The sequence below is a fragment of the Suricata suricatta genome, chromosome 4 (assembly GCF_006229205.1).
Source record: "Suricata suricatta isolate VVHF042 chromosome 4, meerkat_22Aug2017_6uvM2_HiC, whole genome shotgun sequence".
NCBI lineage: Eukaryota > Metazoa > Chordata > Mammalia > Carnivora > Herpestidae > Suricata > Suricata suricatta.
Genome location: NC_043703.1, coordinates 146,736,363 through 146,763,303, shown reverse-complemented (window position 1 = coordinate 146,763,303; position 26,941 = coordinate 146,736,363). Strand labels below are relative to the sequence as shown.

The window sequence follows — 26,941 nt, the reverse complement described above, 5'->3', positions numbered from 1 at the left end:
AAAATTTCTTAGTGTTTATTTTGAGAGACAGGGCATGAACGGGGGGGGGGGGACAGAGAGAGAGAGGGAGACACAGAATCCTAAGAAGCAGGTTCTGAGCATCAGCATGAACCACTAGTGAGATCATGACCTGAGCCGAAGTCAGATGCTCAACCAACTGAGCCACCCTGGCGCCCTTGTTCGGTCTTAGTTAAGGGGTCTTATTTACTCCTTCAGCTACTCCAAAGTTGGGTTAATTGAAGCGAAGTCTCTCAAGCATCCTCACCTTTCCAGAGTTCCAGGGAGCTATCAGAAACAGGCCTTTTGCACCAAATTTAGAAAGCCCAATTAAGTGTGCATCAATATGATTGCCCAAGAGCTAAGCAGAATTTCTCTTTGGAAGCATGTTTAAAATGCACATTCATAGGCTTTATCCCCAAATTTTCAGTTTGCTAGATTGGAGCCAGGAATCTACATTTTATCAAGCATCCTAAGGTGGCTCTGTAGGCAATACTCAGACTACATTTTAAGAAACATTGCCTTGTGTGCCAGAGTTTCCCAAGCAAATATATTGCTAGAATATTTTACAACCAAGCCCCTTATAAATCGTGTAAACTACAGTTCTAAGCAAATATTTAATGTTAAACTACAGAAAGGAAGTAGACTTGGGATAATAAATAGTGGCACAGAAGCTATAATTACCATTTTTGGTCTATTTCCCATTGCTTTAACCTTTATTGTGACAAATATACTCATTATATTTATTGTGGTAAAATTTATCACATTAATCATTTTTAAGTATAAAATCCAGTGGCATTAATTATTCTCACAATGTCATGTAGTTACCACCACTCTCTATTTTCAGAACTCTTTATTACCTCCAACAAAAACTCTGTATGCCCTAAGCAGTGACTCCTTGTTCTTCCCATTCCCCAGCCCCTAGTAATTTTTTAAGTAGGCTCTACACTAAGTGTGGGGCTTGAACTCACAACCCTGAAATCAAGAGTCGCATGCCCTACTGACTGAATGAGCCAGGCATCCCATCACTTGGTAATTTCTAGCCTAACTTTCTGTCTCTATGAATTTGCTTATTCTAGGTATTTCACGTAGGTTGTGTCAGTCATTTTTCCTTTGTGTCTGGCTTATTTCATTTAGTATATTGTCAGAGTTCTTCCATATGACAGCATGTATCAGAACTTCATTTTTTTTGGCTAAATAATACTACATTGCGTGTACATACCATAATTTGTTTATCCTTTCATCTATTGTTGGATATTTAGGTTGTCTCTACCTGTTGGCTATTATGAATAATGCTGCTGGCATACAACTATTTGTCTGAGTCCCTGTTTTCGGTTCTTTTGAGTGTGTCTCTAAGGGTGGAATTTCCGGGTCATACGATAAATCTATGTTTAACTTTTTGACGATCACCAAACTGTTTTCCACCACTGGACCGTTTTGTGTTCCCATCAGCAATGTTTCAACTCCTCCACACCCTTGCTGACACTTGTTATTTTCTCTTTTTTTTTTGACAGTTGCCAATCTAACAGATGTGAGATGGTATCTTGTTGTAGCTTTGATTTGCATTATCCTTTTTTTAAAAAACTCAGATCCAAGTTAGTTAACATATAGTGTACTAATCATTTCAGGAATAGAATTTGGTGATCATCACTTACATAAAACACCGGTGTTCATCCCTTACTGCCCCGCGCCCATTAAGTCTTCCCGCCACTCAACGCCCTGCCAACAGCACACAGTTTGTTCTCTGTATTTAAGAGGCTCTTATGGTTTGTCTCCCTCTTTGTTTTTATATTATCTTTGCTTCCCTTCCCTTCTGTTATCTGTTTTGTATCTTAAAAATTCCACATTTGAGTGAAATAATATATTTGTCCCTCTCTGACTTATTTTGCTTAGCATAATATACTCTAGTTCTATTCATGTTGTGCAAATGGCAAGATTTCATTCTTTTTACTCATTGAGTAATATTCCAATGTGTGTGTGTGTGTGTGTGTGTGTGTGTGTATACACACACTATATCTTCTTTATCCATTTATCAGTCAATGGACATTTGGGTTCTTTCCATACTTTGGCTATGGTTGATGGGGCTGCTGTAAACATCAGGGTGCATGTGCCCCTTTGAATCAGCTCTCCTGTATCCTTTGGATAAATACCCGGTAGTGCAATTGCTGTGTCCTAGGGTAGTTCCATTTTTAATTGTTTGAGGAACCTCCGTACTGTTTTCCAGAGTGGCTGCACCAGTTTGCATTCCCACCAGCAGTGCAAAAGGGTTACTCTTTCTCTGCATCCTTGCCAACATCTATTGTTGCCTGAGTTTAATTTTAGCCATTCTGACAGGTATGAGGTGGTATCTTATTGTGGTTTTGATTTGTATTTCTCTGATGATGAATGATGTTGAATGATGTTGAGCATCTTTTCATCTGTCTGTTAGCCATCTGGGTATCTTCTTTGGAAAAATGTCTAATCATGTCTTTTGCCCATTTCTTCACTGGCTTATTTGTTTTTTGGGTGTTGAGTTTGATAAGTTCTTTATAGATTTTGGATACTAACCTTTTATCTGATATGTCATTTGTAAATATTTTCTCCCACTCCGTCACTTGCCTTTTAGTTTTGCTGATTGTTTCCTTCACTGTGTAGAAGCTTTTTATTTTGATGAGGTTCCTATAGTTCATATTTGCTTTTGTTTCCCTTGCCTCTGGAGACATGTTGAGCATGAAGTTTCTGCAGCTGAGGCCAAAGAGATTTTTTGCCTGCTTTCTCCTTGAAGATTTTGATGGCTTCCTGTTTCACATTTAGGTCTTGCTTCATTTTGAGTTTATTTTTGTATATGGTGTAAGAAGATGGCCTAGGTTCATTTTTCTGCATGTCACTATCCAGTTTTCCAAACACCATTTTCTGAAGAGACTGTCTTTTTTCCATTGGATATTCTTTCCTGCTTTGTCAAAAATTAGTTGACTACACATTTGTGGTCCATTTCTGGGTTCTGTATTCTGTTACATTGACTATTGTCTGTTCTTGTGCTCGTACCATACTGTCTTGACAATTACAGCTTTGTAATACAGCTTAAAGTCTGAAATTGTGATGCCTCTAGCTTTGGTTTTCTTTTTCACAATTGCTTTGGCTATTTGGGGTCTTTTCTGGTTCCATGCAAATTGAATATTGTTTGTTCTAGCTCTGTGAAGAATGTTGGTGTCATTTTGATAGGGATTGCAGTGAATGTGTAGATGGCTTTAGGTAGTATTGACATTTTAACAGTATTTGTTCTTCTAATCTATGAGCATGGAATGTTTTTCCAGTTTGTGTCTTCTTCAGTTTCTTTCATAAGCTTTTTATAGTTTTCAGTGTATAGATTTTTCACCTCTTTGGTTGGATTTATTCCTAGGTATCTTATGGTTTTTGGTGTAGTTGTAAATGGGATCAATTCCTTGATTTCTCTTTCTAATGCTTTATTATTGATGCATAGAAATGCAACCAATTTCCGCACATTGATTTTATATCTTCTGACTTTATCCAATTCATGCATCAGTACTAGTGGTTTTTTGGTGGAGTCTTTTGGGTTTTCCACAGAGCATCATATTGTCCGTGAAGAGTGAAAGTTTGGCTTCCTCCTGGCCGATTTGGATACCTTTTATTTCTTTGTATTTGTTGTCTGATTGCTGAGGCTAAGACTTCCAAAACTATGTTGAGTAAAAGTAGCAAGAGTGGACATCCTTGCCCTGTTCCTTACCTTAGAGGGAAAGCTCTCAGTTTTTTCCCATTGAGGATATTAGCGGTGAGTCTTTCATATAATGGACTTTATGATTTTGAGGTATGATCCTTTTATGCCTACTTTATTAAGAGTTTTTATCAAGAAAGGATGCTGTATTTTGTCAAACGCTTTTTCAGCATCGATTAGAGGACCAGGTGGTTCTTATCCTTTCTTTTATTGTGATGTATCATATTGATTGATTTACAGATATTGAATCAGCCCTGCATCCCAGGAATAAATCCCACTTGATCATGGTGAATAGTTCTTTTAATGTATTGTTGGATCTGGTTTGCTAGTATCTTGTTGAGAATTTTTGCATCCATGTTCAGGGAAATTGGTCTATAGTTCTCCTTTTTAGTGGGGTCTTTGTCTGGTTTTGGAATCAAGGTTAATACTGGCCTGGTAGAATGAGTTTGGAAGTTTTCCTTCCATTTCTATTTTTTGGAACAGCTTTGAAAGAATAAGTGTTAACTCTTCTTTAAATGTTTGGTAGAATTCCCCTGGAAAGCCATCTGGCCCTGGACTCTTGTTTTTTTTGGGACATTTTTGATTACTGATTCAATTTCTTTAGTGGTTATGTGTCTGTTCAAATTTTCTATTTCTTTCTGTTTCAGTTTCAGTAGCTTATATATTTCTAGAAATTTGTCCATTTCTTCCAGATTATGCAATTTGTTGGCATATAATTGCTCATAAAATGCTCTTATTATTGTTTGCATTTCTGTGGTATTGGTTGAGATCTCTCTTCTTTCATTCTTGATTTTATTTATTTTGGGTCCTTTCCTTTTTGTTTTTGAGCAACCTCGCTAGGGGCTTATTAATTTAATTCTTTCAAAGAACCAGCTTCTGGTTTCATTGATCTGTTCTACCTTTTTTTTTTTTTTAATTTCGATATCATTGATTTCTGCGTAAATGTTTATATTTCCCTTCTTCTGCTAGTTTTTGGACTTTATTTGCTGTTCTTTTTCCAGCTCTTTTAGGTGTAAGGTTAGGTTGTGTATTTGAGACCATTTTTCCTTCTTTAGAAAGACCAGGATTGCTGTATACTTCTCTCTTATGACTGCTCTTGCTGCATCCCAGAGGTTTTGGGCTGTCATGTTTTCATTTTCATTGGCTTCCATGAACTTTTTTTCATCTTTAATTTCTTGGTTAAACCATTCATTCTTTAGTAGGATATTCTTTAATCTCCAAGTATTCATGGTCTTTCCAGCTTTTTTTCTTGTGGTTGGTTTCGAGTTTCATAGTGCTATGATCTGAAAGTATGCAAGGTATGATCTCAGTTTTTTTGTACTTGTTGATGGCTTATTTGCAACCTAGTATGTGAACTGTTTTGGAGAATGTTCCATGTGCACTCAAGAAGAATGTGTATCATCTGTTTTACTATGAAATGTTCAGAATGTATCTATTAAGTCCGTCTGGTCCAGTGTGTCATTCAGAGCCATTGTTTCCTTGTTAATTTTCTGCTTACATGATCTGTTCATTGTTGTAAATGTGAGGGTGTTGAAGTCCCCTACTATTATGGTATTATTATCAATGTGTTTATGTATGTTTGTGATTAATTGATTTATATATTTGGGTATTTCCATGTTGGGGGCATAGTATTTACAATTGTTAGATCTTCTTGGTGGATAGACCCATTAGTTATAATATAATGCCCTTTTTCATTTCTTGTTACAGTCTTTATTTTAAGATTTAGTTTGTCTGATATAAGTGTGGCCACTCCAGCTTTCCTTTGATGACCATTAGCATGATAGATGGTTCTCCATCCCCTTATTTTCAATCTGCAGGTGACCTTAGGTCTAAAATGTGTCTCTTGTAAGCAGCATATAGATGATTCTTGTTTTCTTATCAATTCTGATACCCTATGTCTTTTGATTGCAGTGTTTATTTAGTCCATTGACATTTAGAGTCAGTATGGAAAGATATGAATTTAGTGCCATGTGTTGCCTGTAGAGTTGGTGTTTCTGGTGATGTTCTCTGGTCCTTTCTAGTCTTTGTTGCTTTTGGTCTCTTTTGTTTTGTTTGTTTTTTTCTCCACTCAAAGAGTCCCCCTTAAAATTTCTTGCAGGGCTGGTTTAGTGGTCACCAACTCCTTTGGTTTTTGTTTGTCTGGGAAACTCTTTCTCTCTCCTTCTATTTTGAATGACAGCCTTGCTGGATAAAGAATTCTTGGCTGTATATTTTTCTGATTCAGCATGTTGAATATATCCTGCCATTCCTTTCTGGCCTGCCAAGTTTCTGTGGATAGATCTGTTGACCTGATCTGTCTTCCCTTATAGGTTAAGATTTTTTTTCCCTTACTGCTTTCATAATTCTTTCCTTATCTGTAAATTTTGTGAATTTGACTATGATATCCTTGGTCAATTTTTGTTGAATCTAATGTTGAATCTGATGTCTGTATCCCTCCTAAGATTAGGAGGGTTGTTCACTATAATTTGCTCACATAAACCATCTTTTTCTCTCTCTCTTTGTCTTCTGGGACTCGTATGATTCAGATGTTATTCCTTTTTAATAAGTCACTGAGTTCTGTAAGTACTGTATTGTGCTCTTTTGCCTTAGTGTCCCTCTTTTTTTCTGCTTCATTATTCTCCATAATTTTGTGGATGCTATGGCATCCATTAAAGATTGTATCTCAATTACAACATTTTAATTTTGTCTTGCCTAGATTTTACTTCTTTTATCTCCACAAATGGGATTCTGTGTTTTTTTCAAGCCAGCTAGTAGTCTGATTATCTAGTTCAGATATCTTGCTTATATCTGTGTTGATTAAGCCCCTGGCTGTCATTTTTTTCCCCCTGTTGTTTCTTTTGGGATGAATTATTTCGTTTTGTCTTTCGGAGGAAGAAAATAATAAAACAAAAAATTAAAATAAAAAATTAAACAAAGGAAGCTAGATTCTAAGTATTTTGGTCTGCTTGTTGAAAGAAGCTTGATGGAATAGAGAATAAAAGGAAGAGAGAAAAAAGGTAAGAAAAATTTTAAAATTTAAAAATCATATAGTAAAAATAAGATAAAATGGAATAGAATAAAAAATTAAAAGAAATAGAATTTCTTTCTCTTTCTGTACCCAAGAATGAGGAAGAAAGAAAAAAGAAAACAATTTAAGCAAAAACAGAAGCAAAGAAAACGAACAAACAATTGAATGAAGAAACAGAATAAAACCTGTATGACGTGACATTCAGTTTCCCCCAGAACTGAAACATGAAACCTTTTATAGTCTGTGCACTAAGCAGGTGGAGTCACTTGTGCTGGTCTTCTAGGGGATGTGTTTGGAGGGCGCAGTTAGGTGGGCTTGGTGTAATGGTTCCATTCTCCACTAGGTGGCACTGCTTACCTTACTGGAGTGGATCAGTGTGGCGTGCATGCTTGTGCGTGCATGCCTGTGCATGGGAGAGGTGGAAATGGCTTCACCAAGGTCCCTAGTCTCTGGCATAGGAACTTTGTGCTCTCACCAACCCAGGATCAAGCACCCCTTCTTTGTCTCAAGCCTCCATCCACTCCCCACCCCTACCCTGTCTGTGTCCAAGCTGTCTGCCTGCCAGGCAGCCCCATCCTCCAGAATTTTATCTCAGGTGGAGTTATGTTTCAAAACCCCATGCTGGAGACATGGGCTAAGTGGAAATCAGGCCTCTTTTTCGTGGCGCCTCAGAGGCAGTAGGCGACATCAAGATGAAGCTGAACATCTCTTTCCCAGCTACTGGCTGCCAGAAACTCATTGAAGTGGACGATGAACGCAAACTTCGTACCTTTTATGAGAAGCGAATGGCCACAGAAGTCGCTGCTGATGTCTTAGGGGAAGAATGGAAGAGTTATGTGGTTCGAATCAGTGGTGGCAATGACAAACAAAGCTCCCCATGAAGCAGGGTGTCTTGACCCATGGCCGTGTCCGCCTGCTGCTGAGTAAGGGGCATTCCTGCTACCGTCCACGGAGGACTGGAGAAAGAAAGCGCAAATCTGTCCCGGGTTGCATTGTGGATGCCAATCTCAGTGTTTTCAACTTGGTCATTGTTAAAAAAGGTGAGAAGGATATTCCTGGACTCACTGATACTACTGTGCCTCGTCGCCTGGGGCCCAAAAGAGCTAGCAGAATACGCAAGCTTTTCAACCTCTCAAAGGAAGATAATGTCCACCAGCATGTTGTGAGAAAGCCCCTAAACAAAGAAGGTAAAAAACCTCGAACCAAAGCACCCAAGATTCAGCGTCTTGTTACTCCACGAGTCCTCCAACACAAACGTTGGCGCATTGCTTTGAAGAAGCAGCGCACAAAGAAAAACAAGGAAGAGGCTGCAGAATATGCTAAGCTTTTGGCCAAAAGAATGAAGGAGGCCAAAGAAAAACGCCAAGAACAGATTGCCAAGAGACGGAGGCTATCTTCGCTGAGAGCTTCTACCTCAAAGTCTGAGTCTGGTCAAAAATGAGATTGTTGTAAGAGGAACATATAAATAAGATCAGACATCAAAAAAACAAAAACAAAAACCAAAAAACCAAAAAACCCCATGTTTCAGAGACCCCTGTGGCTTGGACCCACCGACACTCTGGGGGAGGGTCTCACTGAGCAATGACTGGGTGCCAGCTTGGCCAAGGAAACATTCATGTGATTGTGCAGTGGCAGAGGTTCAGAGATTATTGCAAACAATAACACACAGCCAGTGCTAGGTCTTAACCGCACTCTGGCATCTTTATCCCAATACCAGCAAACTTGGCTGCTCTCCAGGGTCTGCTGGGACCTTTGCCTATGGGGAATATGTATGGCCTCTATCAAATACACTCAAAGCAAGGGGACCGCTTCTCCCTGTGTGACACATGGACCCCTCACACCCTGCTGCCTGCTCCTAGGGATTCACCCTTCCTCCCCAGCAGAGCACCACCAGGCACTCAGCTCCAGAACTTCAGACTCTGCAGTCCATTGTTTATAGAATCCTGGTGGTATTAAAACCCTCTCCTTTCTTCCCCTCAATGGTTTTGGGGAACAGATTTCTTATTCAGTCCCCTGCAAGTGTTTTCACTCTTTCTTTCTCTTTCTCTCCAGCTACTTTCAGGGGAATGCTTTTCTTGCATTGATCCCAAAGCACTGCACTCTCCCCCTTTCTCTTTCTCTGTCCTCTCTCTGCAAAAACAGCTCCCTACCCCCTGCAGCTTTTCTTTCTCCCAGTTCACCTCTTCACACCATGTACCTGCTGAGTTCTGTGACTCAAGTTATGCCGATTGTTGTGTTAATCCTCATGTCAATTTTCTAGGTGTGAAAAATGGTTTGGCACTGATCTCCCTGCATTTTAGGGAGGAGACAAGTTTGGGTCTCCATGCTGCTCCGCCATCTTAACTCCCTCTTGATTTGCATTATCCTAATGACTAGTGATGTTGAGCATCTTTTTGAGTGCTTTTTGGCCATTTGTATATCTTCTCTGGAAAAATGATTAAATACTTTGTCAATTTTTTTTCCTTTGTCCACTTTTAAATTGGGTTATTTGGTTTTTTGTTGTTGTTGAGTTATAGGAGTTCTCCATAAATTCTGGATGTTAATTGCTTCACAGGTGTAGGTGTTTTTTTTTTTTAAAGTTTATTTATTTATTGGGAGGGAGAGAGAGAGAGAGAGAGCACACATGACCAGGGGAGGGGCAGAGAGAGATGGAGAGAGAGAGTATTCCAAGTAGGCTCTATACTGCCGGTGCGGAGCTGATGCAGGGCTTAAAGTCATGAACCATGAGGTCATGACCCGAGCCTAAATCAAGAGTTGGACACTTAACTGATTGAACCATCCAGGCGCCCCAACAGGTGTAGTTCTACAAATATTTTCCCTCATTCTATGGGTTGCCTTTAAATTCTATTGATATTGTCTTTTGATACACAAAATTTTTTAAGTTTCATCAAGTCCAACATGTCTAGTTTTTATTTTGTTGTTTGTGCCTTTGTTGTCGTATCCAAGGAATCACTGCCAATTCTACTCTGGGACCATTTTGCCTTATGTTTTCCTCTAAGGATATTGCAGGTTTAAGTCTTACATTTAGGTTTTTCACTAATTTTGAGTTCATTTTTGTTCATGGTATTAGGTAAGGGCCCAACTTCTTTTGTATGTGAGTATCCTGGCTTCCCAGCACCATTTCTCCATTGAATGATCTTGGCACCCCTGTCAAAGATCATTTGACCTTGTATGTAAGGTTTATTTCTGGGCTATTTAATTTCATTGGTCTGTATGTTGGTCTTTATGTCAGTACCACATTGTTTTGATTACTCTAGTCCTGTAATATGTCTTAAAATCAGGAAGTGTATTTAGCTTTATTTTTGTTTTTCAAGATTGTTTTGGCTATTTAGGGTTGTTTGAGATTCTGTATAAATTTTAGGATGGGTTTTTCTGTTTCTGCAAAAAAAAGCATGGGATTTTGATAGGGGTTGCATTGACTCTGTAGATTTGAGAGTGCTTTGGGTGTTATTGGTATTTTAATAATATTGTCTGGCAGTCCATGAACATGGGTTGTTTCCCTTTATTTATATCTTCTTTAATTTCTTTCAGCAATGTTTTATAGTTTTCATTGTACAAATCTTTCACTTCCTTGGGTAAGTTAGTTTCCAAGTATTTTATTCTTTTTGACTCTGTTGTAAATGGAATGGTTTTTGTAACTTTTTTCAGATTGTTCATTTTAAGAATATAGAAATGCAGCTGATTTTTGCATATTGACCTTGTTTCCTGCTACTTCACTGAATTCATTTATTAGTTATAACTGGGTTTTTTCTTTGTATATGTATGGAGTCTTTGGGGTTCCTACATGTAAGATCATATCACCTACAAACAGACATAATTTTACTTCTTCCTTTCTAACACAAATGCCTTTTATTTCTTTTTCTGGCTAGAAATTCCAGGACTGTGTTGAACAGAAGTGGTGAAAGCAGGCATCCCTGTCTTGTTCCTAATCTTAGAAGAAAAGCTATCAGTCTTTCACCAGTCAGTATGATTTTCACTATGAGTTTTTCATATGTGGCTCTAATTATGAGGAGATACTTCTTTTCCTAGTTTGTTGAGTGTTTTTATCATGAAAGGGTATTGGAATTTTGTCAAGTGCCTTTTCTACATCAATTGAGATGCTCTGTGGCTTTTCTCTTTCATTCTGTTAATACAGTATATCACATTAATTTTTCATAATTTGAACCATCCTGGCATTTCAGAAATAAATCCCACTTGGTCATGGTGTATAATCCTCTTACTATACTGCTGAATTTTGTTTGCTAGTATTTTCTTGAGGGTATTTGCATCAATGTTCATAAAGGATATTGGTCTGTAGTATTATTGTCTTGTAGTGTCTTTGGCTTTGGTAACAGGGTAATGCTGGCCTCAAAGAATGAGTCATGAAGTATTCCCTTGTCTTCAGGTTTTTGGAAAAGTTTGAGAAGGATGGGTATTAGTTCTTCTTTAAATATCTGGTAGAATTTACCAGTAAAGCCCTCAGGCCCAGTGCTTTTTGTCAGGAGATTTTTGGTTAATGACTCAACATCCATACTGGTTATATGTCTATTCAGATTTCTTATTCTTTGAGATTTCGTCTTTGTAAGTTTTGTGTTTCTAGGAAATTGTCCATTTCACTTAGTTATCTAAATTGTTGGTCCTGTAGTCTTTTTTGTTTCCATATAATTGGTAACGTTACCATTTTTATTTCTGATTTTAGTACTTTGAGTCTTCTCTCTTTCTTTCTTAGTCCATCTAGCTAAAGTTTTGTCAATTTTATTGTTCTTTCGAAATAAGCACCTTTTGCTCTCCTCATCATCCTGAGCAGTTGCCGCCCCTGGGATGTAGGGGATGTAGTTGGTGCTGGTGCAGGGCAGGACCCAGCGGCAGCTGGCTTCCCGCTCTGAGAGCCATGGTCACTCCCCTTGCGGGGAGGGCTATCCGGCCAGGTTTTCTTTGGGCTGTGCTCTGCAGGCCCAGGGCAGGGGCTCACCTGTCACGCCCACACACATCCCGGATGGACTTGGGGCATCACCACTGTGGACCTTGCTTTGGGCCATGACCAGATATGATTGGTGATTACATCCATATATTAAATTCTTGTCAACTCCTTGGGATTTGAAGAGAAAAATGCCTGGTGTCATACCTAGTAAAAGTAATGGGCTTTCAAAAGGTAGCCCATCCCCCGCAAGGCCCCCCAAAAGACTTTACTTGATGTTTTTTTCTGAAAAATGAAACTAAACCTTGGATTTCACAGATTCTCAAGAAAATGAAAAAAAAAAAAGCTTCTGAATATAGAGGACCTGAAATTGATCAAGTTGTTCCTGGAGCACAGTCCTCACCTATAAACTGTGAGAAGAGAAAAAACTTGTTACCATTGTGGGACTGAATAATCTCAGCAATATTTGTTATCTTAATAGTATACTTCAGGTATTATGTTTTTGTCCTGGTTTTAAATCTGGAGTGAAGCACTTATTTAACATTATTTCAAGGAAGAAAGAAGCCCTCAAAGATGAAGCCAATCAAAAAGATAAGGGAAATTGTAAAGAAGCTTCTTTGGCAAGTTATGAACTAATATGCAATTTACATTCCTTAATCATTTTGGTTGAACAGCTTCAGTCTAGCTTTCTCTTAAATCCAGAGAAATACACTGATGAACTTGCTGCTCAGCCAAGGTGGCTGCTTAACACACTCAGGGAACTCCGCCCTATGTAAGAAGGATATCTACAGGATGATGCACAGGAAGTATTACAGTATATTTTGGGAAACATTCAAGAAACATGCCAACTCCTAAAAAAGAAGAAGTAAAAAATGTGGTAGAATTATCTACTAAGGTAGAAGAAAAACCTCATCAGGAGGAAATGAGTGGTATTAACAACATAGAGATGGACAGTATGAGGCATTCTGAAGACTATAAAGAAAAACTCTCAAAAAGAAATGGGAAAAGAAAAAATGACATTGACTTTGGTAACATAAAGAAAAAAAATTAAAGCATCCAAGAAATACCAGTCATTGGAAGAGAATCAGAGACAAACCAGATCAAAATGGAAAGCTACAGGTGAAACATTAGAGATTCCTCCTAAAATAATCCCCAAGTATATTTCTGAAAATGAAAGTGCAAGACCCTCACAAAAGAAATCAAGAGTTAAAATAAATTGGTTAAAGTCTGCAGCTTAGCAACCCAGCAGTCTTTCTAAATTCTGTAGTCTGGTGAAAATAACAACAAACCAGGGACCCAAAGGACAGTTGAAAGAAAATGAATATGATCTTAAAGAGGACTTGGGAAAGTGTGAAAATGAAAACACAACTAATGGTTGTGAACTTGAATCTCCAGGGAATAATGTTAATGAAGTTAAGTCCATAAACAAAGGTGCAGGGCAAATTGGTTTTGAGCTAGTAAGAGAAATTATTTCAAGGTCCGATGGTATTAAGGACTCATTGCTTAGAATGTGAAAGTTTAGCAGAAATAAGAAGATTTTCAGGACACCAGTGTGCCAGTACAAGAAGACGAGCTTTCCAAAGTAGAGGAGAGTTCTGAAATTTCTCCAGAGCCAAAAACAGAAATGAAGATCCTGAGATGGGCAGTTTCACAGTTTGCTTCACTGGAGAGGATTGTAGGAGAAGATAAATATTCCTGTGAAAATTGCCAGCATCATACTGAAGCAGAACGAAGTCTTTTGTTGGACACAATGCCTGAAGTTATAACTATTCATTTGAAGTGCTTTGCTGCGAATGGCTTGGAGTTTGATTGTTGTGGTGGACTTTCCAAGATCAACACTCCTTTACTGACACCTCTTAAACTGTCACTAGAAGAATGGAGCACAAAGCCAACCTACAACAGCTATGGATTATTTGTGATTGTGATGCCTGGTGGCATTACCATCAGTAGTGGGCATTACACTGCTTCTGTTAAAGTCACTGACCTTAACAATTTAGAACTAGATAAGGGAAATTTTGTGATTGACCAAATATGTGAAATAGGTAAACCAGAACCATTGAATGAGGAGGAAACAAGGGGTTTGGTTGAAAATAATGATGAAGAAATGTCAATTAGAGACAGTGGAAATACACAGCCAAGGAAGTTTTGAACAACAACAACAACAAAAAAGTAGAAGCTATTGGGCTTCTCAGAGGACAAAAGAGCAAAGCAGATTATGAGCTATACAATCCTGATAAAGTTGCCAGTACGGCATTTGGTGAAAATAGAAATTCTGAGACTAACAATACTAAGGGGACCCATGAATTTGATACAAACAAGGAATCCAGTGATGAAACAGGCACTAACGTTAGTGGATTTGAGAACAAAATTTCATATGCCGTGCAAAGTTTAAAGGAATATGAGCGGAAGTGGTTACTTTTTGATGATTCTGAAGTGAAAGTTACTGAAGAGAAGGCCTTTTTGAATTCTCTTGCCCCTTCTACGTCTCCTACTTACTTGCTATTTTATAAAAAATTATAGAGTGTTTTCCTTATGTATATATTAAACAGACCTGAACAAAAGCTGGTAAAGTTGATTACGTCAAATACTTTATCTTTTGAAGATATTATTGGTCTCTCTAAGGTTTTTATATAAATAGTGAAATTTGAATTACTGAAAACCATGTTAATTTTTAGAATTCATTTCCCATAGTAGAGACTAATGATGCATTAGCTTCTGGGAACAAACTAGTATAGGTTCTTAATTGAATTATCCAAATTGAAGGATTTAAACACTTTTTTTTAAGTAGTTTATTGTCAAATTAGTTTCCATACAACACCCAGTGCTCTTCTGTGTTTGCTTTTTAAAATAAAGTGCTTGTATTTGTAAAAAAGAAAAAAAGAAAGAAGCGCCTTTTGTTTTTATTAATTTTCTCTAATGTTTTTCTATTCTTCATTTCATTTATCTTTTCTCTCATCTTTTTTTTTTCTTTCTGCTAGCTTAGGGTTTGTTCTTATTTTTCTAGTTTCTTAAATTGTAAAGTTAGGTTGTGATTTGAAATCTTTCTTGTCCCCCCCTCCCACCACCAGTAATGCTTTCACGGTGTCCCATAAGTTTTGGTATGTTGTGTTTTCATTTTCATTCTTCTTTAAGTATTTTCTATTTTTCCCTTGTGATTTTTTTCTTTGATCTCTTAGTTGTTTAAGAGTGTATTTAATTTCCAAAATTTGTGACTTTTCCAGTTATACTCCTGATAATCCTGTTGTAGTTGGAGAAGATACTTTGTATGATATCAGTTTTCTTTTTAATTCTATTGAGACTTAATTTGTGATCTAACATATAGTCTATCCTGGAAAATGTCTCATGTGCACTGAGAAGAATGTATATGTTATTATTGGGCAGAACATTCTGTATATGTGTGCTAGATCTAGTTGGTTTATTTTGTTTTTTTAAGTTTTCTGTCTCCTTTCTTATCTTCTGTCTGGTTGTTGTGTCCATTATTGAGAATGGGGTTAGTCTACAATTATTATTGTAAAACTGTCTATTTCTCCCTTCAATTCTGTCAGTTTTTGCTTCATATCTTTTGATGGTCTGTCATTAGGTGTGTAAATGCTTATAATTATTCTATCCTCTGGATGTATAGAACTTTTATTAATATATAATGTCCTTCTTTGTCTCTTGTAAACTTTTTTTCACTTAAGTCTATTTTGTCTAATATTACTATAGTCATCCTTGCTTTCTTTTGATTACTATTTTCATGGAATATTTTTTCCAACCTTCAGTTTTCTTTAAAAAAATTTCTTAAGGTTTATTTATTATTTTGAGATAAAGAGAGAGAGAGAGGGAGAAAGAGAGAATAAGTGGGACAGGGGCAGAGAGAGAGACAGAGACCCAGAATCTGAACCAAGCTCCAGGCTCTGAGCTGTTAGTACAGAGCCCAACACGGGGCTTGAACCCACAAACCGTGAGATCATGACCAAAGTTGGACACTTAACCACCCAAGCCACCCACGCATCCCTCCAACCTTTCATTTTCAATCTAGTTGTGTCTTTGGATCTAAAATGAGTCTCTTGTACATAACATATATTTGGATCGTGTGTTTTTATACATTTGGACAATCTCTATCTTTTGATTAGAGTGTTTGATCTACTTACATTTAAAGTAATTACTGATAAGGAGGGCTTCTGTCATTTTACTATATGTTTTCTGTAAGTCCTATAGTTTTGTCCCTCATTTCCTGTATTTTTGTCTTCTTTTGTATATAGTTGATTTTCTTCGGTACTGAAATGTTTAAATTCCTTTCTCATTTCTTTCTGTGTATATTTTATAGCTATTTTTTGGTGGTTACCATGGGATTGCCTTTAATATCCTAAATTTAAAACACTCCAATTTGAATTTATACCAAATTAACTTCAAGAGCCTATAAAACTTTGACCCTTTAGAGTTCCATTCCCACCCCTTTCAATTGTTGATGTCCCAAAACAAAAAGTAAAAATTCTTTTAAATACATTACTCTCTTAAATTATGTAGAAAATAAAATATAGATTTATAAACCAAAGCTATAATAATACTAGCTTGTAGAATAATATGTTTTTAATGTATTAGTCTCATGAATCATGTAGAAAATAAAAAATGGGAGTTACAAACTATTGTTACAATAATAGTAGCTCCTATAATTCTTATGTATTTATCTTTTTTGAGGGAGATTTCTATTTCTTCATTTGGCACAAGTTATTATCTAGTGTCCTTTCATTTCACCCTGAAGGATCCCCTTGAGCATTTCTCTTTCTTTCTTTCTTTTTTCTTTTTATCTCTCTCTCTTTTTTGTGTTTTGAGAGATAAAGAGAGCATGCAGGCAGAGTGAGAGAGAGAGAATCTTAAGCAGGCTCCACACTGAGCCAGTGCAGGGCTCCATCTCATCACCCCAGGATCACGATCTGAACCAAAATCAAGAGTCAGATGCTCAACCAACTGAGTCATTTCTTGAAGACAGGCCTAGTAGTCACAAATTCTTTCAGCCTTTGTTTACCAGTAATGTATGAATTTCTTCTTAACTTTTAAAGGAAATTTTGCTGGATATAAGACTCTTGGGTGACAGTTGGGTTTTTTGTTTGTTTGTTTTGTTTTTCTTTTAGCGCTTGGACTATACTGGCCTCCAAAATTTCTGAAGAGAAATCTGCTGACAGTTATCTCCCTTGCGAATTACTTCTCTCTTGCTGTTTTTAAGGTTCTTTTTCCATCTTTTAAAGGTTTGATTATAACATGTTTTGATGTGGGTCTATTTCAGTTCATCTTAGAGTTCACTGAGCTTCTTGGATGTTTATATCCACGTATTTCATCAAATTTGGCAAGTTTTCAGCCACTATTTCTTCAAATATTCGCTCTATCCCTTTCCCTCTTTTCCTTCTGGGACTCCCATAATGTGTATGTTGTTCTGTTTAGTGGTGTCCTACAGCTGTTCAATTTTCTTTTTTGTCTTATTTCTTTCTATTCCTAGGCTAAATACTTTTCATTGTCTTATCTTCGTGTTTACTGATTCACTTTGTATCCCTCCAGCAAATTTTTTTTTTAATTTTTCAATTTCAAATCTGAATTCTGAGGGATTTTTTTGAGGCCCCGCATGTCCACCACTATATGCCCTTCCCCTTAGGCATTTCCTCAGTTTTTTTTCCCCTCCAGGTCTTGAGTAAATCTTACTATTTTCATGGCACACATATGTCATTTCTTCCTTTGTTTAAAAGTTACTTTAGCTTTTATGAAAGTGAAATACATTATTTGAAAAAGCCTAATATGATGATAAGATTTATAATAATAGTAGGACCCTGAACCACCATTTCCATCCTTGAAATGTGCTCCCTAGAAGCAAAATGTTGAATTATTTTAGCTGTTTCTTCTGTTTTTAATTTTATATTTTCAAAAATGTTTTTTTTAATTTTTTTAAATTAAAAACATTTTTTTTGAGAGAGAAAGAAACAGAGTGTGAGGGGGGGGAGGTGCAGAGAGAGAGGGAGACACAGAATCTGAAACAGGCTCCAGGCTCTGAGCTGTCAGCACAGAGTCTGACGTGGGGCTTGAACTCACAGACTGCAAGATCATGACCTGAACCCAAGTTCAGAAGTATAACAACACAAGCATATTTTAAATGTTGATTTAAACAAAAAATGTGAAACAAATATATTGGGAGGATGAAGGGAAGGAAGGAGGTGTTAAGTGTACTAAGTCCCATTATTCTATAATATGAAGTCAATAGGTAGCATATCAAGAGCAATATAAAAATATTTTGGGAGGTGCCTGGGCGGTTCAGTCATTAAGCCCCCAACTTCGGCTCAGGTCATGATCTCACGGTCTGTGCGTTCAAGCCCTCTGTCAGGCTCTGAGCTGTCAGCCTGTGTCAGACTCTGTGTCTTCCTCTCTCTCTGCTCTTCCCCCACTTGTCCTCTATCTCTCTTTCTCAAAAAAATGTTTTAATTAAAAAATATTATCTTCTAAAAATTGGTTGACATCTCTTGTCTGTGCTTGTTATTTATCTGTGTTGCTCTTCCAAATCCATTCTCCATCTCTTTTTACCCTGCTCTGTGTGCAGAGAAGATACTTCAATGGATATAGGCTCCCTTGACTTTTGGCTTCCAGTTGGACTCAGCTAGTTGGAAGTCCTGGCAGAAGCCTGGAGAGTAGGAGGAGATAGAGTTGTAGATGTAGGAGTATTTTTTCTCATTGCGCCTTCTCCCCACATGCTTGCTCTCTGGAAAGCCACTGTCTTTTTGGTGGTGGCTTAATACTTCTACTTAATTCTGTGGCTCCTATAGGGTTCTTGTCTCTTCTGCCTAGGGCTCTTACCACATTCTAGCAGTCATACTTTCCATTTGCTCCTAAAGGTTCAGAGATGGTGACACCTTCTGAATGCTGTTAGAACCCATGTACTTCGCCGTCCCTTGTTGGTTCTCTTGATCCTGCCCACCCCTCTGTAAATAGTTTTCTTATTAAATTCTATTCAATTCTCATTTGAGTGTGCCAATCTGTTTTCTGCCAGAACTCTGACTGCTACATCGCTGTTCATGTTCTCTCTTCACTGTGTTTATTCATTTCAAAAATTTTATTCTCATTTTAGCAGAGTTTCTAGAGGCAACAGAAATAAGTGCCATATGTTCAATCTGCTATGTTTAACTGTTAGATATCCTTTTTACAGGATCTTTTCCTATGCAGAATATCTGACTATTTTCTTTGATATAACACACTGATTTCTCTCCTATGCCCAAAGCAGAAGATTGGAGGTATAATATCTGAATATGTTGAAAAGACAGGCCTCAATTCAGGGACAAGCACAGTGGTGGGCAAAGCAGAAGCATCATATTATAAAGAGTGAGATTAAAACAAAGTCCCTATAGTAAAAGATGATTCTCTACCCACTCTCTTGAGTCTCTTAGTGGCAAGAGAGGTGAAAGCCAGAATGTTGATAGCTCTATCCACATGTACCCACCACCAACCAGAAGGTTCAGCTTTCTTCCCTGCAATAGCCCTATTGAATGGGTAACAAATGATCATTTGATATTTGAAAAAGACTTACAACAAGAAAGACCAAGATAACCAATGCTAAATAAACAAAGAAAGAAAGAAAGAAACAAGCCATAGCAAGAATTCAAGGGAAGGAAAACCAATTCAGGACTCAGAAAAACAAACAAACAAAGAGAAATAAAACGAGAACACTAGAGTAGTCTGAGGGGGAAAAATGGATCCAGTGGCTTAGAATTCTGAGGACAAATTCTAACCAATCTAAAATTCTATACCTAGGACAATTATCACTCAGATAAAGGAGTAAAATCATAACACTTGTAATCAGAAACACTAAACGATGTAATATAGGAAAAAGGCAAGAAAGAGAAAGACATTGGATCTGGGAACAAAGATTCAGCACATAAGCAAAGGGAAAAAAACTTCCCTGGATTTTAGTGATAGGAAGTTTCAGGATAACAGCTGGGCAGCAGACCTAATGAGCAACCAGAACCAATTAGAGAATGAAGACAGAGGGCTCCACAAGACAGTCCTCCAGGGGGAAAACTAAACTTCTAGAATATCCAGTGTCTTTTAATATATTCAGAAATTATTTTTAGTTTTATTGGATACTTTGGAGTTGAATTAGTGATTTTGACAAGGAAAATTAAGCCAACAAATAACAAGAACCAAAACAATTGTTTATACTGAAAAAATATAAAGTTGTTCAAAAGGAAATGTTATCATAGTATACACTATCATAGCTATGAATAGTAGAAACTATAATAATACATTATATATGATATATATATAATATATATTTAAATATTTGTTTAAAGAAAATTGCCAATGTTCAAATTTGGGAAAATTGAAGAAGAATATTAAGTGAACATTTGGACACACCTTAGATATATTTAGTTCCAGACCATGGCAATAAAGTGAGTATCGTAATAAAGTGAGTCAAATGAATATTTTGGTTTCCTGGGGCTTGTAAAAGTTACGTTTACACCATTATGTAGTCTGCTAATAGACATAATGTAATATCATTATGTCTAAAAAAAGTACATACCTTACTTTAAATATACAGTGAATCATAATTACTAATCACCAATCACCATAACAAATGTAATAAAAATGAAAAAGTTTGAAATATTGCAAAATTACCAAAATATGACACTGGGACATGAAGTGAGTAAATGCGCTTAGAAAAGCATTTTTTAAAAAACTTTATTTAAAAAACCTTCGGTGCAATATTAAAAAGCAATATAGCCAGTTGGAGCGACAACCAACAGAAAGAAAGAAGAGGGTTAGGGAAGACCCAGGGACTCGCCCGACACAGGGTTGTCACAGATCTTAAATTCATAAAAAATGCAGTATTTGTGAAGTGCAATAACAGGAAGCACAATAAAACAAGGTGTGACTGTACTTGGGGGAGATAATTTAAGAGAGCTAAATCTCCATTTACCATAATAGCAAGTGAACAGATGATAGCTAAAGTAAAAAATGAAAAAAAAAGGCCATATAAACACACAGTTTAGATACATGGAAATAAAACCAAAATAAACAGCCAAAAAAGTTCAGAGAAGTTGCTTAAGAGGAGCAGGAATTTGGGAATGAGGATCAAAAGGGCAGAATTCCACTTTCTTCTGTAAGTTAACAGTTCCACTTCAGTTTTTACAAAAGAAATATACTTATTGGTTTCATAAAAACAAACAAGCAAAATGTCCATCAAAAATGAAAAGAAACACATATCCCATATGTGGACCTGATAATAGTTACTTAGCAGTATTTCTCTCTCTTCTCCCACCTATTCTAAGAACTCCTCTGTTTCCTCGTAAAGAGTTCTTGGAATTTCCACGTGGTATCTCACAAGTGTTCTGTGAATTTCTTCTCTTGGCTGCCTTGAAGTTTCTGTTCTTGCTCTTCTCTCTTCAGAGGCCAACGGAAGGCCACACCCCTGCAGGCTGCAGACTCTCCCTGATCTCTGTCCCCAAGGCTGCCAATACCTGGTGTCAAATTGTTGATATTTGTGCCAGTGATGCTACTTCTTGTCACCGCAGAAGCTGCTGGCTCCAAGGTTGACGACATTTAGCACCTTCCCTGCCCCACCCCCTGCCACCCAGTCATCTTTTTCCTAAATGGGAGAAATTTCTCTCAATTAATGGAATCAGGAAATTCTTTCTTGAGCATCTGCTTTTGTCTTTTATCTTATGAGCACTGTGGACCTGTGGCTGACTTCTTTTGGAGGATTGGCTGCTAGAAAGTGCTTAGCTAACGGCTTGTAATTCTACATGGTAGAGAGCATCCTGAGGTTTGTGTATTTGTGTATTACCTTTAAGCGACTTTTGGACTTTGTTTTACCCTTATAGTTTTCACTTGTCTTTTATTCATTCATTCAATCCTGTATTTATTTTGGTAAGGTGACTCAAAATCATTTTTTTTGGAATGGGGGAATATATTGATAACTGAATAAATAAATAAATAACACAGATTTTTAGCTTTAAGGAAACTTTCCCCTTTATTAAAAATCTCTTAGGACTTAGGACTGCATTTATGGTAACTATATTGATTACTGCAGGCTGATAGAAAATCTTAGGATAGTGTGATTCCTTCAGCTTTATTCTTCTCTTTCAATTATTTATTTATTTATTTTTATTTTTTAAAAATAGTTTATTGTCAAATTGGCTTTCTTATAACACCCAGTGCTCTTCCCCACAAGTGCCCTCCTCCATTACAACCACCTGTTTCCCCCTCCCTCTTCCCCTTCAACCCTCGGTGTGTTTCTTTCAATTTTTAAAAAATGTTTTATTTATTTTTGAGACACACACACACACACACACACACACACACACACACACACACAGAATCAGAAGCAGGCTCCAGGCTCTGAGCTGTCAGCACAGAGCCTGACGCAGGGCTTGAACCCACGAGCTGTGAGATCATGACCTGAGCCGGACCCGGACGCTTAACCCACTGAACCACACAGGCGCCCCTCTGTCAATTTTTTAAAGCCATTTTGGTTCCTATCCCTTTCTAATAAATTTTAAAGTCTGCTTGTCTATATACATGAACAACTCCTGCTAGAAATTTTTAGTAGCACCTTCATTGAGATACAACTCACATACTGTAAAATTCACCATTTTAAAGTGTACAATTCCATGGCTTTTTAGATATTCACAGAGTTGTGTAACTGGCATTACTAAGTCCAGAATATTTTTATCAAACCAGAAAGAAACCTCATTCCCATTAGAAGTCATAATCTAATCTGTTGAAGACCTTAGGGAAAAAAGCCTGAGGTCCCTGGAAAAAGAGGAACTTAAGCATGGCAATACCAACTCTTCCCTGAATGTCCAGCCTGCTGGTCGATCTTTTTATGTATTATTTTTTATTATAGTTTATTGTCAAGTTGGTTTCCATATAACACCCAGTGCTCATCCCAACAAGTACCCTCCTCCATGCCCATCACCCATTCTCCCTCCTTCCCCACCCCCCATCACTTGCTAGTCAATTTTAACTTGTCAGTCTACACAATCATGTGAGCCAGTTTCTTCCCTGGAGAACCCTAATACAGATTTTGAAATCATATAATATGCGTCTTTTCTGTCTTTTTTTTCCACTTAGCATAACGTTTTTTAGAGCCCATCCATATTCTAGCATGAATGCATTCTTCATTCCTTCTTATGGCCAAAGAATATTTTATTGTGCAGATATACCACATTTTGTTTCTTCATTCATTAGTTGATGGACATTTGTGTTGTTCCTACTTCTATATATTTCAAATAAGTCTGATGCAAACATCTTTGTACAAGTTTTTGTGTGGACAAGTTTCCGTTCTCTCAGGTTTTTCTTCAATATGTGGCTGGACTATATACATTTCTACCAGCATTGTGTGTGGGCTCCTACTTCCCCACATCCTTGCCAACACTTGTTAGTGCCTCTTTTTGATTATGGTCATTCTAGAGGGTGTAGAGTGGTTTTAGTTTATATTTCCTTGATGGCTAGGGAGAATCTTTTCCTGAAGAGCTCCATGCATTCTGTCCAGGTTTTGTAGTAGCGGTGTGCAGTGGGAGAGAGAGGATGGAATAGCTTACTCTCTCTAACCTGGAAGCAGAAATGTGAAATGTGTTAGCTTTTGATACTTAGAAAAATAGTATCTTTACATTTTCTAATTATTATTGCTGGTGAATATAAATGCATTTGATTTAAAAAAATTTTTTTATGTTATTATTGAGACAGAGAAACAGGGCATGAGTGGGGGAGGGGCAGAGAAAGAGGGAGACACAGAATCCCAAGCAGGCTCCCAGCTCTGAAGCTGTCAGCACAGAGTCTGATGCAGGGCTCGAACCCACAAACCGTGAGATCATGACCTGAGCCAAAGTTGGACATTTCACCAACTGAGCCACCTAGGCACCCGCATTCGATTTTTTAATCTGGATTTGATTTCCTGCAAGTTTGCTAAACTCTCTTATTAATTCTAATGTTTTATCATCTGCAGACAATGAAGGTTTTGTTTCTGTCTTTTTTATTATTTGCTTGTTTATTTTACATTATTGTGTGAGCTAACCACTCCAGAACAATAAGGTAAATTAGAAATGGTTATGATAAAAGACACACTTTTTTTCTCTTAGGTCTTACAGGGAGTATTTTCAATATTTCACTGTAACATTTGGAGTAGTTACTTGGGGTATATATACATTATCAGGCCAAGAAAGTTCTTTTCTTACACTTTTATGGTGGTGTTTTTGTTTAAATCATTAAAGGGTATTGGATTTTACTAAGTGCATTTTCTGCATATATTGAAGAAAAGGATAGATGTGTATAGATGTGTGTATGTGTATATATTTACATTTGTATATATATGTGTGTGAATGTGTATGTATGTGTGTGTATGTGTATATATGTGTGTATATGTGCATATGTTTATATATGTGTGTGTGTGTGTGTGTGTGTGTGTGTGTGTGTGTATCTATATATAAATATATTGCTTTTTGGCCCTTAACATGGTATATTATAGTTGATTTTCTACTCTTGAACCAATGTTTAGGTTGTTTACAAAGATGGCCACTACACTCCTTCCTTCCCATTCCTTATAGTCCTTTGCCATGTGACTCTGCTGTTCATCCCCCCAAGACGTGGAGTCCCCTTCCTCTTGATTCTGCTTTGACCTGTGTTTTGCTTAATTAGAATGTTGCAAGAGAAACACAGTGATTTCTGACCCTTGGCCTCAAGTGATTCTGTTCCTTTGCTCTCTCCTTCTTAGAATGCTTCTCTCAGCGTGGACAGAGCCCAGGATGGCCTCGTGGAGAGAGAGGCCCGCATCCCAGCCGTCCCTGACATCCCAACTGAAGTCCCAGATATGTGGGTAAGGTCATCGCAGGCCATCCAACCCCAGCTGACCTCCAAGCTGACTGCAGCCACTAAAGGAAGCCGGGCAAGCCCAGCCCAGCCAACCCATAGCACTGTGAGAAATAGTCAGCTTTTGCAAGCCACTGTTTCTGAGTGTTGTCATTTTGGTTTTGGTGTTTTGTTTTGCTTTTAACGCAGCATAGATAACTGATACACTCGTCTTGCATTCTTGAGTGAAACCCAACGTGGATGTGGCATATTATCATTTTATATATTGCTAGATTCCTCTTCCTAACATTTTGTTTAAGATATTTCTTTTATGTTTAAATGAGTTAAGTTTGTAATTTTCCTATCATGTAGTTTCTCTAAGTTTTTGATGTTGAAGTATGGGTGTGTTTCTCTTTTTTAGTCTTTGGAATACTTTATATAAGGCTGAAATCATTTGCTTCTTGAATTATTGAGAGACCTCACTACTAAAATTGTCTGAGTCTATGGTTTCCTTTTGTGGGAATTATTTAAGCTGATTTAGTTTCTTTAATTATCATAAAACCGTACAGGTTTTTCTGTATTTTCCTGAGTCAGTTTTAGTAAGCTATATTTTTCTATTTTTTTTTGTTTTATTTATTTTTGATACAGAGAGAGACAGAGCATGAGAGGGGGAGGGGCAGAGAGAGAAGGAGACACAGAACCGGAAGCAGGCTCCAGGCTCTGAGCTAGCTGTCAGCACAGAGCCTGACGCGGGGCTCGAACCCATGATCGTGAGATCTGACCTGAGCCAAAGTCGGAGGCTTAACCGACTGAGCCACCCAGGTGCCCCTATATTTTTCTATTTTAAAATTCATTGGTAAACATTTGCTCCAACTATTTCTTTTAAAAAGTTGTTAAAAGAATATCTTCTTATCTTTAAAGTCTCTTCAGCATATATGGTGATATCCTGTATTTTTCTTTCTAATATTATTTGTACCTTCCCTTTTTTCCTTGATTGGTCTTTAAAGAGGTTTATCTTTTCAATGATGAAAATTTTGGCTTGGATGCTCCTCTATTTCCTACTTAATTTTATTTATTTATAAATGTATTGTGTATATATAAATATAATTACATATAAATATATAAACATTCTATATTATCTAATATAATTATAAGTTTATATCATATAATGTATGTGTGTAATATATAATACACCTATAAATATATATATCAAATATTTTATTTCTTTTTACTTTCTGAGTAATATTTTATTGTATGCTTATACCATAATTTATTTACCCATTGTTGATGGATATTTGGGTCATTCCCATTTCTATCACCAGCAATGCTACTATGCACTTTCTTGATTATATGTCTTGGTGCACACGTGCATGAATTTCTCCAGGATGTATAATATGGAGTTGAATTTCTGCATCCTAATGGGATGTGTCTTAGAAATTGGTAATATAAATACCACATGCTCCGCATCCTGGTTGTTCTGTATGCTCACCAGCATTTGGCATTGTCAGATTGTAAAGTTTTGGCAATCTGGAAGATATGTATTGATATCTCATGGTAGTTTTTTGTTGTTTGGTTTTTGTTTTCTCTTTTTTCCTTTTGCATATGTTCATTTTATTTTTATTATTTTTATTGCAAATAAATCAATGAATACAGAATTACCTATAGATCACATACACACATATAAATAATTTATAATGTAGAAAGTAAAAATCTCTAACCACTAACAATATCTCCCTATCTCTTTCCACACCCATTCCCAGGAAGTAAACACAGACAAACTTCTTTTCTGTAGAATATTCAGGCATACACTTTGTTTTCACAAAATGATATCATACTTTATATATTGTTATGTGATCTTTTCACTTCATAATTAATAATAATTCAGAAAATTGTTTTTAACACTTATTCATTTTTGTGAGAGAGAGAGAGACAGAGCCTAAGTGAGGGAGGGGCAGAGAGAGAGGGAGACACAGAATCCGAAGCAGGCTCCAGACTCTGAGCTGTCAGCACAGAGCCTGATGTAGGGCTTGAACTCATGTACTGTGAGATCATGACCTGAGGAGAAGTCAGATGCTCAACAAACTGAGCCACCCAGGCTCCTCAGGACCTCATTTTTAATTTGCATTTACCTAATTGCCAACAAGGTGAACATCTTTTCAGATGTTTATTAGGTATTAGCATTTTGGGCTTTTGTGGACCACTTGTTCATATTTTTTGCTCTTTTTTATTGGGTGTTGTCTTTTATTTATTTATAGGAGTCATTCTGTTTTAATTTACATTTCCCAGATCACTAATCAAGTTTAATATCTTTTCATATGTTTGTTAACCATTATGTTACCTATTTGTGAGGAGGCCTGTCAAGTGTTTGACCATTTTCCTATTTGGGGTCCTCAGGTTTTTCTTTTTGATTCTATAGGTCCTCAGCTTTTTCTTTATACATTATCAATGTAAACCTTTTATTAGTTTTATGTATCATAAAGATCTTTTCCTATTTTGTAGCTTGTTTTTCTCACCTTTTTATGATGTG

The 26,941-nt window shown here is 37.0% G+C and overlaps 1 protein-coding gene and 2 pseudogenes across 1 annotated transcript in view; all 3 read left to right on the top strand.

The window, feature by feature from the left end:
• LOC115290745 overlaps positions 1-24,619 on the top strand; it is a 47,864-nt gene extending 23,245 nt beyond the window's left edge. Inside the window, exon 3 of the mRNA XM_029938565.1 lies at positions 24,341-24,619. Within this exon, the coding sequence (XP_029794425.1) occupies positions 24,341-24,619 (279 nt within the window). The remainder of the gene's footprint in view (positions 1-24,340) is intronic.
• Positions 7,397-8,168, top strand: LOC115290287 (annotated as a pseudogene).
• Positions 11,805-14,133, top strand: LOC115290285 (annotated as a pseudogene).
• Positions 24,620-26,941: the final 2,322 nt, after the last annotated feature.